The sequence below is a fragment of the Pelobates fuscus genome, chromosome 5 (assembly GCF_036172605.1).
Source record: "Pelobates fuscus isolate aPelFus1 chromosome 5, aPelFus1.pri, whole genome shotgun sequence".
In the NCBI taxonomy this organism is placed as follows: Eukaryota; Metazoa; Chordata; class Amphibia; order Anura; family Pelobatidae; genus Pelobates; species Pelobates fuscus.
In genome coordinates, this window is record NC_086321.1 from 244808168 (window position 1) to 244821810 (window position 13643).

Genomic DNA, 13643 nt, shown 5'->3' on the forward strand with positions numbered 1-13643 from the left:
ACCATGCCACCATATCAAGATAGGTCTACCCGGGCCGCGGAGAAGGTAACTGACACAAAATACGCCACTCTTCTCTGGCACGACTACCCCTCCACTGACCTTCCAACCGCCCTACCTGGGTGACCCACAATTACTGCACAATGGCCAGCGCCAACCTGCAGCCCGACCCTGAATCCCAGAAAGCAACGTTCAACCATCTGCCAAGAGAACCACCCCAATACAACCACCCCCAGAAGGAAAGCCGGGCGAGCACCGAGGACTAGTGCCCCCTCTACCTCTCAACCCCACACGGTCAGCAGCACCAAATGGACTGGACTAACATAAAGAAAACCACAACAACCCACCTGCCACAACTCACTTGGCACTCATCAACCGGGATACCCATGGACTATACCTTATACCACCACCCCCTACTAACACCCGCAACTCTAAGCCTGCTACATCCATGCCAACATCGATAGTCGCAGGCCTACTGGACTTCATCGAGAACTTACTCACCCAACATCCTGAAACCCCACCGATACAGCCTACTGTCGCAAGAAGACCGCCATTTACCGTTGGGGTCTAGCAAGTATACTGCAATGCGGACTTTGGGGGGCACACGGGATAACCACGCACCTGCACGTATCCACATACAACACATACAAACATGGGCACGCCACACAACACTCAACACCCATAGGACGTAGTGAGACTGCGGACAGACCACCCTTAACAGGCGCAAGCCACACACATACATACACAATTGGACAAACCCACCGTCAACGACCACTCACACTGCAAACACACGAAGTCCATGGTCACACACACGAACAACACAAGCACGATCCTCCACACTCAGTGAAACCCATGACCCACCCCGCATAGACCACCATAATGATAGCTACCACTCCCCATGGGGAGAGACCAAAATCCACGTTGACCGAACACTCAAGCTCCACCACTTTATGACAGAGAATGCACCGGACCTAATGATCTTATCTGACTTCAGGGATAGGGACAAGCAGACCCACACAGCACGCATATGCATACCACTGGCCGAATTGTAAAATGTAATGACGATGGTTCTTGTTATTAATGGTTTAACAATGTTCTTTGTGTTTGCTTCTCCTGCAATGTTGTTTATATATGTATTGTACTGTTATAATTTTATGCAGATATCTGCCACAACATATGTTGGTACGTTCCTCGCTAACCCTCGCGAGCTCCAACCTCTCCAGACTCCACCGCAGATACCTCATGACCCCAGCGACCCCACGCTTACACCTCCGACCCGAACCAACCAGCCACAGCACCGATGCAACCACGACACACACAGGGGAAAGACTCACGACAATATGGATGACTTACATCTCTCAAAAACCGTGAGTAACACACGACATAATGTGCTAGAGGGGAGAGGTTACGGGAACGTGAAAACCTTCCTCCTCTCTCCCGGACACACACACACCCGGACCCCTAAAGGGCACTCCACTCACTCAACCCCACCCCACAGGCACCAACGAACCCCCCACAACGCCTGGCACCAGAGATATAAGACCAGGTACATCCCCCTCAACCTCTCCACCCCAACCCAGATCGCCACGATCAACCCACGACCCACCCCACACCCCCCACCCAACCTTCTCTGAATAAGGAGAACCGGACCTGCAGGCCTCTCACCACAAACCCGCAGACAACCCACCACAAACAATGCCTAGATCAATCTCCTGTGTATCGCTTAACTGCAAGGGCCTAAACAACCCAGCCAAACGACATCAACTGATGCGTTGGGCGACCCGCACAAGGGCTGACATAATCCTACTTCAGGAAACACACTATGAGGAAAGTAGACATTTCCCCCTTAAAAATAAACACTACACAACATGCCACCTAGCAAATTCCCAAACAGGCAAACATAACGGGGTGGCCATACTCCTACACAAATCCTGCCCGATAACGTTCCAAGACTCAATAGCAGACCCACAAGGCAGATTCCTGACTCTCACTGGCAACCTGGGGAACCACAGGTATGCCATCTCTACCATTTACGCGCCCAACAAACCGGACCCACTCTTCTGGATAACCCTCAAGGCCCACCTAAAGCTATTTACCTCACATCACATTATACTAGGAGGTGACTTCAACGCGGTCATGTCCCCCCTTCTAGACCGCAAACGGGCCACGACCACCAACAATAAAAACCCCAAACACCCCAACAAACTTGATAAATTGCTGACAGATTTCACACTCCACACCGGGCTCCTAGACGTATGGAGACTCCAACATACCGACACACCAGACTTTACCTTTTACTCACACCCACATTCCTCATACTCCAGGATCGACATGTTCCTGATCTCCCCCTCACTACTTCCACTGGCTACGAACTCCTCCATAGGCACCATTACATGGTCAGATCATGCGGACATCTCACTAGAACTTCAGATCCCTCTCTCCACTAGGACATGGACCTGGCGCCTGAACCCCGCCCTGCTCCATAACCCAGAGTTAAGGCAGACCATACGTACAGAATTAGGGAATTATTTCGAGGAAAACAAAGATTCGGTACCCTCAGTGGGCACACTTTGGGCGGCACACAAGACGGTGATTAGAGGGAAGTTAATAGAGCAGGCCACCAGACAGAAAAAACAAAAACTGGCGGAATTACAACACCACCTACTCCAACTACGGACCCTCACAGACCAACACAAAACGAACCCAACCCCAAACGTCCTCCTGCAAATCAAATCCCACCAGCAATCCGTCAAATCATTCATGGCCAAAGACTCTCAAAAAGCACTCCTATGGACCAAACAACTTTTCTACGACAAATCCAACAAAGCAGACTCCCTCCTTGCACGCAAACTACGCCATAAAACCCAAACCAAACGGATAGACAAAATTAACTCACCCAAGGGGACAACTTATGACACCCCTGACCACATAGCCTCCATCTTCGCCAAATACTTTACTAAACTATACGACCACAAACCGGAAGCCCGGCAACAACCGTGCCAAACAACCTCCCAACAAGCCATAGACTCCTACCTGCACGACATCCCCCTCCCCACACTGACCGACGAAGCGAGAGAGCAACTCGCAGCCCCCATCACGACAGAGGAAATAACATACACGCTGAAAACAATCAAACCACACAAAAGCCCAGGCCCGGACGGATTTACGGGCCTATACTATAAAACATTTCCCGACATACTCACCCCACACCTAGCTACGCTCTTCAATTCACTCCTACAGGGCGACGCCTTGCCAAGCGACATGCTGAGATCTAACATATGCCTCATCCCGAAACCAAATAAAACACACCTTGACCCGGGACATTACAGACCCATCTCCCTGCTAAATGTAGACACCAAAATATTCACTAAACTACTGGCAAACCGAGTACAACCCTTCCTTCCAACACTGATCCACCCGGATCAGGTGGGATTCATCCCCTCCAGGCAAGCAAGCGACAACACCAGACGTACCCTGGACCTCATGTGGGTAGCCCAACACCGACAGATCCCGACCCTTCTCCTCTCCATGGACGCAGAGAAGGCATTTGACCGCCTTCTCTGGCCCTACCTATTCTCCACCCTTAGGAGATTCGGATTCCCCACACCCTTCACCACAGCCCTAACTACCCTCTACCACAGACCAACGGCCACGCTCTTGATACCCAACGCGACGCCAACGACAATCACAATCTACAACGGAACGAGACAGGGTTGCCCACTGTCACCTCTCCTTTTCGCCCTATCCCTAGAACCCCTTCTACAAAAAATACGGAACTCCCCATTAATACAGGGCCTTAAAATAAACAGAGACGAGTACAAAATCGCAGCTTATGCAGACGACATATTGCTGACAATCACGAAACCCACGCAATCCCTCCCACCCTTGATCACACTCTTAGACGAATACGCGACACTATCGGGGTATAAGTTAAACCTCGACAAAACTGAAGCCCTACCACTGGTAATCAGCGAACCAACTCTAAGACAACTGGAAACCACGCACCCATTCACCTTCAGAAACGACAATATCCGATACCTCGGCATTCTACTCCCCAATCACCTCCCCACCCTCTACAGTGTGAATTACACCCCCCTAATCCAACAAGCATACACAGACCTCCAACGCTGGGACAATATGCCAATCTCATGGCTGGGCAGAATAGCCTCCATTAAAATGAATCTGCTGCCTAGATTCCTATACCTATTTCAAACCCTGAGCATCCAAATTTCCCGAAAAGACTTCAAACTGCTCCAAACCAAAATTGATAATTTCATCTGGTCCAATAAGAGACCACGAATCAAACGTTCCACAATGTACCAAAACACCAAAGTTGGAGGTCTCGGACTCCCAAATTTCTACAACTATTACCAAGCTGCCCAATTAGCACAGATCCAACATCTACACACCGCCCCAGGTACGAAACTATGGGTTGACTTAGAACACGACCTGCTAGGCGGAGACCACCCCTCACTACTCTTCTGGCTCCCAAAGCAACTAAGACCGAACACCCCACAAACAGCCCCAACCCTGCAAACATCCTTCCAAATATGGGACAGAGTCATCCGCAAAACCACTCTCATCAACAAACCTTCCCCACTCACCCCAATCCTACGCAACAAACAATTCCCCCCTGGGATGACACCCAGAGACTTCGCACACTATGAAGACAATGGCCTCTCCCGCTTCTTCCACTTCTTCAGAGCCAACCAACTAATCCAATTTCCAGACCTGCCCAGACAAACCCCACTGACCACCCACGACCAATTCAGATATATACAAATCCGCAGCTTTCTCTCTAACCCCACTCACAAGGCCACAGCAACCACCAAACTTACCCAATTCGAACATAACTGCATACACAAACCAGTACACAAAAGCCAAATCTCCTCCATCTACCTCCAACTAAACTCCACCTCCCAGACAGACGCAATCTCCTACACCAGAACATGGGAAAGAGATATAGGCCCACCGACCGACACCTCGGACTGGGCGAGCATATGGGAAGCAACAGCCTCCCTCACGATATGCGTAAACCACAAGGAGCAGGCATATAAAACGCTCCACCGCTGGTACCTAACACCCCTACGAATGAAACAAATGGGCTGCTCCACCACAGATACATGTTGGAAGGGCTGCGGAGCCCAAGGCACCTACATACATCAATGGTGGGCATGCCCCCACATATCCCAATTATGGACAGCCGTTACCAACTTGACATCCCAAGTCCTACACACGGACATTCCCATGGACCCCTGGATATGGCTACTCTCCAAACCCTATGCCCCACTGGTCAGATCCCAAAACAAATTACTAGCGAAGATAGCGCTGGCTGCCAGACGTGCAATAGCAGAACAGTGGGGTAATCAAAACCCCCCCACTCTGGCAACGACGATACAAAAAATAAAAGAGGCAATGGAGATGGACAAACTTTCAGCCCTTTTACATGACACCACCCACCACCACAACAAGATATGGGATCCCTGGCTGATACACCACCTACTGCATAACCCCTGAGACCGGATGACCTAGCACTCGTCTCTCTGACCCACACCTCCCTCAACTAACGCATGGCCTCCCCCAAGGCCGTGAATCCCATCCACACCCACCTGTAACGCTCAAAACCCACTACACAGCCGATACACGACTGTAAATTATGCCACCTCCCACAAAACCAGACTCTGCCCGGCAACACTCCGCTAACCGAAACCAACCGAGACTCACAAACTGCATAGACAACCCCAATACCTACCCTCTCCCGCACCACTGGCCCTCATGAACACGCTAACTGCATACATAGGCACTGCACATTGGAGATAATGAGGCCATCCGAGATGACACACACCGCCCCCTGCAACTACTCGATAGCAGTAGCACACAAGAGATACAAGACGCACTGAAACATAGACGGGACACTGGGTAACTCCCTGCCCCCTCTCCTCAGGGCCTGCACCCTACCAAACAACCTGACAATACCATGGATTCTATACGCAAAGTAAAGGAATATGTACCCTACCCCCCACCCTTTTCAGTTCTGTTCCCCACCCCAATCCCCAGACAAAGAACAACAGATATCGACTAGAATGTAGAAAATGTTTATCTGCAATTAAAGCAGGTGGAAACCACCAACAGATAACTGATATACACGCTTAAACTGTTTGCCTACTGTAAAAAGCACACTGTTTTGTGAAATTTGTACTACAAACTTTAATTTCCCGTTTTCTTTTCTGTACCCCCACCCCATAAAACAAAAATCTTTCAAAATAAAGAATTTAAAAAAAAAAAAAAAAAAAAAAAAGTGAAAAAATTAAGTTTAAAAAAAGTTTCAATAACGTTTAAGTAAAAAAAAAAACCCTTTACCTAGTCCAAATAAAAATTAACCCCTTCCCTGCCAGTCGATCACTGCCTACAGTGATCAAAATACAGATCACAGTATTATACTGTGATCTATTTTTTTTTTCTTTTTAACCCCTGACGATTAACTTTTATTTATTTTTTAACCCTCAGGGGTTCAACTTATTTAATTAACTAGTTTAAATATTGTATAATTAAATATTTTGCTAGCTGGGGTGGGTGGGAGTTATGGGAAAATTGGGAATTTACTGTTAGTGCTGCTAACTGCTAGTTAGGGGTTAACGGTAAAAAAAAAAAGCTTAGAAAAATGTTAAATCTGTAAAAAAAAGTTTTAAGAAAGTTTAGGAAACTTGAAAAAAATTAATAAGCAAAACAAAAGTTTAAAAAATAGTTTTAAAAAGTAAAAAAAGTTTTAAAAAGTTAAAAAATACATTTAAAAACGCTCATTACCACTACACCTGGAACAAACTAGAGAAAAAATGATCCCACGCCAAGGTTCAAAATATGCCTTTTGAATTACCCCAGGGTGTATCCTTTAATAAATAGTATGTGTTTGTGGGGAAGTTTCAATAACCAACTATCTAAACTACTCCAAATTGGAACATGGACACAGCGTAAAACTTCAAAGTTAGAAAAAAACTGAATGGCTGCGTCTCAAATGTGCCCCTTCAACATCCACTTATACCTGGCAAAGGTACATACGGGGGTATTGCTGTACTCAGACCACATAGCTGAACAACATATGAAGTATTATACAGTGGTAGCACACATAAGGTTTGCAAAATATACTGTGCAAACTCACTTTGTGTGTCAAAAAGGCAGAAAAAAACGCTTATTATCACTACACTTGGTACAAGCTAGCGGAAAAATTATCCCACGCTAAGGTTCAAAATATGCCTTTTGAAATACCCTGGGGTGTCTACTTTAAGAAATTGTAGGCCTTTGTGGGGTAGTTTGAATTTAAAGCCTGCGAAGATGCTTGGAAATTGCACAAAGGCCCAGCGTCAAAATTCAAAGTTCGGTAAAAACTGATATGGCTTGGTCTCCTATATGGCACTGTAGCTTCATGAAATAGTGCCAAAGACATTCATTGGGGATGTCTTTTTACTCCGAAGACTTAGCTGAGCATAATTTGGGGGTTTTGAACTTAGTGGCACATATGAAATATACAAAATGCCCAGCAAAAATGCAATCCGTATGTAAAAAAAAATGCCCAAAATTATTTTTTTACCACATACTTTGGCATATATTGGTGAAAAAATGGGGGCATGCTAAGGCACAATATGCACCTTATGAGATACCCTGGAGTGTCTACTTTTACAAATGGTAGGCCTTTGTGGGTTTTTTTGAACAGTCAAACTGTTATAATACACCAAATGGAAGCATAGGCTTCCAGACACATTATATATATTCTGTAATTCAGAACAACTAAAAGAATTTAATTTTAATTACTTTCCTTAACCTGCACTAATTGTGCACACATTATTATTGCAAAAACTGTAAAAAAAAAACGCAAAATTTTTCTTTTTTTTTGCATTTTTCTGTATTTTCTTATAATAAATATGTGTGTGTGTTACATCAAATTAAAGCCCTTTCTGTCCTTTAATAAACGGTATATAATATGCGTCTTTGCAATAAATTAGTAAAATGCAAATTGCAGTTGAACGCAAGCAGCAATAAAATGCCGTTGTCATTAAGTGAAAGACAAGCTTCTGAAGCTCTGTCCTTAAGGGGTTAAACATAGTTGAACAGCTATAAGCTTCTATGGGCATTTTTTCCCTAAATCTGGTTGTCATTATTCAACTATACATTGTGCTCTGTTTACAAAGTGTACACCACTGCTGCACATGATGGCAATTTATAAATAATAAAGAAAAAAAATTGTTTTAAAAAATGTTTTTAAGGATTTACAAATACACTGAAATTGACTTACACTCTCCAAAGACTCCTTTTTTGCACCAAGAGTGTCAAGTTCATTTTGACGAATGTCTAATTCCTAGGGCAGAACAATAATAAATAAATTTAAAAAGCAGGATACAATTTGAAAATGTAATCTCTAAGACATCTTTTGTTTTTTTTTCACATTCCACAAAAACATGAACATCATGGTTAATTACATTTTGTAAAGCACAACATCGCAAAGATCTTATATGCCATTAATATACCAAGCTTCTCTTTTAATATGCCTTTTTTGAAGACACATGTATGATACATATAAATCAGAACTCATTGACCATTAATTTAGAATAGTGGGCCTTGAATCAGTTATTAAGAACCACCATTAACTCATGAATTAGGGACTGTGTGATTCTATAGAAATGGGATATATCCAAAAAAAAAGCCTAAGTCATTTTGACAAATGCAAGGTGTCACACTCATTTAGAATAGAATTTCCCCGGGGGGTACTTCTGAATTATATGTTTGTTTCAAATTTTTTAAGTATTTGAAAAACAAACTTCCCTGGTTGGGAAGGAACTATTTGTTAAATACAAAATTGCCCACCTTTAAGAGCTGTTCATTCCTTCCTTTCATGTCTTGATATATGGCTTGTTTCTCCTCAGACATATTTTTGATAATACTTTCAGCTGCTTGCTTCTCATTTTCAATGTCTTCTTCCACTCTTCGAATAAAAGCTTCCTTTCTGCAAAATAATTGAAAAAAATAGGAATGATTCATGCTGACATAAACAGTGCAGTACAATAGAGGATTTTGTATTTTCCAGCAATCTAATTATTCCATGAGCACTTATAAAACATGAACATATACAAAATAATAAATATGCTACGGTGATAGCAAATGGTGTATGTTAATGGATCTACAGGCCAATTCTGTCAAGTATTAATTATCAAAATGAGTTGCTTTAGGTACTAACTAAATATTACTCAGTTTGTCTCTGAATCTAGAGCTGGGAACATACTACAGATTGCTTGTTGGTCATTTGTTGGACCGCTGTATTATTTGCAAAGACTGTCCAGATATGTCCACGTGCATGAGGGCACCTGGTGGAAAGAAATGAAAATTAGATATATACATACCTTCTCCTGAGCACCACTATGGTTATCTCTGAAAGTTACGATGAACTTAAATGGGTGATTGTGTAAGATTTCACAAGACTGTTGGATAATCCATTGTCTTGGTTCATGTGTAATGAGATGTCATATTACAGAGCCTGACAGCTGAGTGTTTTGATTCAAATAAAGTAAAATATCATATACTTATGGTTGAAATCGAATTAAATAATGTAAAATCTTTATTGAACTAACAACTGTTTTTCTCCTTAGTTACTAGAACACAATAAAAGTAATTTGTAAAGAAAAGGTCAAACACTAATATGTTATCTGGCACACCACGAGATAGGTATGTTACTTCCAGGGTTTATTTATATTTTGTGATGTGTTAAGGGAAATTGTAGCAGTAACAGAACACATTGTCTCATTACAATTAAATGTGTTTATGTGTTCTGTACACTTGTTGTTAAAGGACATTTTAGCAACTTACTTTGAGCACGCTAGGAAGTAAGTGATGCCTATGATGCATATGAAATTGGGACAAGCTGCTATAACAACATTCAATAAAAAAAACCTACACCAGTTATGTGCTTTAATCAATCTGTTATAATAAAAAAAAATGTTTGTATGCCATTGTTTGTACATCTATTATTGTTTTAAGTGTGCTCATAAAGGCATTGACTTAATATTGTTGGATAAGCTTTTTTTTTAACAGATTTAATATTTTATTAAACATTTATTAAATATTTTTAAAATATAAAAACATATATCATAAATAAAAAATATATAAATATATCAAAATAATACAAAATTACAATTTGTTTTATAATATTAATTTAAAAAGTTTATTAAAATATATAACTAATTTGAAAAGCATGTCCAATAACATTAAATCAAGGACACGTGACACATGAAGAATATTTTACCTATTGTACATCTGAACACTTATAAAAATACCAGTAAAGGAGTATTATTTTACATATAATTTCAATTTACCACACTACAGTTTTAAGGACCTATATGAACCAATAATATAATCAGTTACACACTACACTTACTTGCCAAATAAATCATACATAACTTACTAATGACATAAACAGTAAGTTCACATGCATAATAGTTAGGTTTTTATTTTTATTTTATTCTGAGAAGTGATGATTAGCTGGGCAGCAGTTTTTTAGTTATATATTTGGATCTTGCAGACTAGTTCTTGACTTCTGGAATCAACAGCAACATTTACTTTTCGATAATGAGCATTTGATGTTGAAACTGCAAGTAGCTGAGGGTTCCCAAAAACCTTGATTGCTATTAGTATGAAGCTTTCCACTCTTGGCAGGATATCTGTAACCTGCAATCAGTAATGGGCAGAACAGATGGCAGGAGATACTTACCCTGTAATCAGTAATGGGAATAACCCGGTGGCGGACAGACAGGGGCTCAACCTTTACAGTTTTTGGGTTTTTTTTTTTAAGCAGAGTAACAGGCACAACTGTGATAATATAATCACTAATTCACCCAGTACTTAGAATATCTGGCAATTAATCATTTTATTGTTGTAAATTGCAGTAAATCTGGCAGAACACCATACCAACTGCAGCAGCAAAAATACAGGAGCATGGGACACATTTTCACACTCTGAAATGGTCTTCCAAATGGCGGGAGATCACTGAACAGTTACCGTGATACATCTGAAATAGTAGGGAGAGTGAAGAGGTAGAGCCCCAGCAGTAGGGAAAGACAGAGAAACGCAGAATGATTGGCCCAAATGAAAGGGGAAAGGTTTTGTGACAAACAGCTGCACGCCCAAAGTGTGGATACACGCACTGGAGCCTAGTATGAAGGTACAGTGCCCCAGAATATAATTGAGAGATAGTAATTGATATTTGAGAAAAAGCAATTGGGAAGGCAATATCAATAAGGCTATAAACTCATACAGTATTCATAAGGCATGCAAGGAAGCTGGAACTTACATTCTGGTTTTCTAACAAGTACTCTCTCTCTCTCTCTCTCTCTCTCTCTCTATATATATATATATAATCAATTCTGCACATGAGAACAAACTCCAGTGACTTGATTCTATGCAAGCAAAGGATTTAGCAGTTTATTTGCATGCCTCCACTATAAACAAAACAGAGTACAAAGTTGTAATAAAAAATTATTCAACCACCATTGAAAATTGGGATAATATTGTAATTTTGTCAAGTTTACAGACTTTCAGCTGCTGGCAATTAACATATCAAACAAAAGCAACTGAAATAGCTCAACACAACAAATGCTTAAAGTGATTTCCCCAAATTCACTGAAAATGCAATATATAATGACTTCTCCAGTCTCAAAATTATTCAACCCTCTGAATGGAATCCCTCACAACAGCAGCAATATGCAAAACAGGTGTTGTCTCAAGCACACCTAATGCAACTAATCAAGGATTTCATTAGTTGCACCAGATGTGCTTGAGCTGGAAAACTTGAAATACCTGAACTGGCTATGGGTTTGTTGTAGGTCATGTTTGACTGCATGTTAGAAATATGCATAATAAAAAAAATGGTCCACAACACTATACAAAAATATAGCGAGGACACTGAATGTTCCTAGAGACACAGTTGGAAGCATAGTTCGTAAGTTCAATGTTGAATGAACAGTGGTTACACTACCAGGATGTGGAAGAAAAGGGAAGCTATCAAAGGCTGCAACCAGATTTCTGAGAAAGCAGGTTGTGAAAAACAATCAATTGACTGCAGCAAGACTTGGTGGCAAAAGGCACTGAGGTTTCCGTGAGCACAGAAATGCACGTACAAAACGCAGAAGGTTTCCATGCCAGAACTCGAAAACAAACACCTACTGACCCAAAAGCATAAACGTCAGCTCAAAATCATATAAATAAACCACAGAAGTTTGGGGATCCTGTTCTGTGGAGCGATGAAACAAAACCTTGAACTATTCTGTCCAATGGATCAGCGATATATCTGGAGGAAGAAGAATGAAGCATATGCTGAAAAAACAGTCTACAGTTAAGCATGGTGGTGGCTCGGTGGCTCTGGGACTGCTTTGCATCCTGTGGCACTGGAACCCTGCAGTGTGTAAATGGCATGATAGATTTATTAAAGTATCAGGAAATCCTAGGAGAAAACGTCATGCCATCTGTGAAGAAGCTAAAGATTGGGCGGCATTGGACCTTCCAACAAGACAAAGGTCCCAAGCATATCTCAAATTCCATCAAGGCTTGGTTGCGGAAGAAGTCCTGAAAATTTTACATGGCCATCCCAGTCCTCTGACTTGAAGCCCATAGAAAATCTCTGGTGGGATTTGAACAAGACGGTTGCCTTATTTGCACGCAAATCCATGAATATTACTGAACTGGAGACCATTGCTCATGAGCAGGGTGCTAAGATTCCAAAGGAACGGTGCCAGAAGCTGGTGTCTCGCTATGCATTGTATTTGTAGCAGTCATAACAGCAAAAAGGTGCTCTACTGAGTACTAAAGATGCTTGCCATGGAGTGGCTGAATAATTTTGAGACTGGAGAAGTCATTATAAATTGCATTTTCAGTTGACTTTTGGGAAACCACTTGAAGCATCTGTTGTGGGAGATATTCTAACTGCTTTTATTTGATTTGTTCATTGCAAGCAGCTGAAAGTCTGCACATTTTGTCAATAAACCTGATTTTCAATGAGGGTTGAATCATTTTGATAACAACTGTATGTTTGGTATACTGCATTTTCAAATGATTACTTACTTCACTGGTGTTCTATTTGAAAGCCCTGCAACAGTTATTTTAACTAGGTTTCAGGATATAATCATAGATAATATACATAGTGATAAATAAAATGCAGTTAGAACTTACATTTTAAGTTCTTTTGACTGAATTTAGAATACATTAATTATGAAAGGGCTTTTGATGCAAAACAGAATTTATATTGATCAATGTATAATGTACTATAATAATTTGTGTGTGCGAATTTATAATCCAAAGCAATTAGAGATTGTTAATGCCAAATTGCCATGAATTAAAATTTTATACTGCTTATATATGTTTTACAATCAGATTCCTATACCCTTCCCACTACACTCCTCAAGACTTAGTAGCGGGTTCAATACTGTATCTTCTACAGCCGTGCTAAGTAAACAGGTCTTGTATATTCAATAAAGAGAAAAATGGATTGCCTACCATAAAAAACTTTAGAGCAACTAAACTGATTCTCAGGCGTGGTCAGGAAGCAAAATATCAAATCATGCTGTTCTTATACTTCCTTATTGCAACATGATTGGATTATGCACAACATA

The 13643-nt window shown here is 41.5% G+C and overlaps 1 protein-coding gene across 2 annotated transcripts in view; it reads right to left on the reverse strand.

The window, feature by feature from the left end:
* Window positions 1-13643, reverse strand: part of IFT74 (intraflagellar transport 74) — a 145418-nt gene that overhangs the window by 69927 nt on the left and 61848 nt on the right. For both annotated transcript variants that reach the window (XM_063455182.1, XM_063455181.1), the window contains exons 9-10: window positions 8854-8992; window positions 8285-8347 (exon numbers count right to left, since the gene is read on the reverse strand). In XM_063455182.1, coding sequence (XP_063311252.1) covers window positions 8285-8347; window positions 8854-8992 — 202 coding nt within the window. The remainder of the gene's footprint in view (window positions 1-8284; window positions 8348-8853; window positions 8993-13643) is intronic.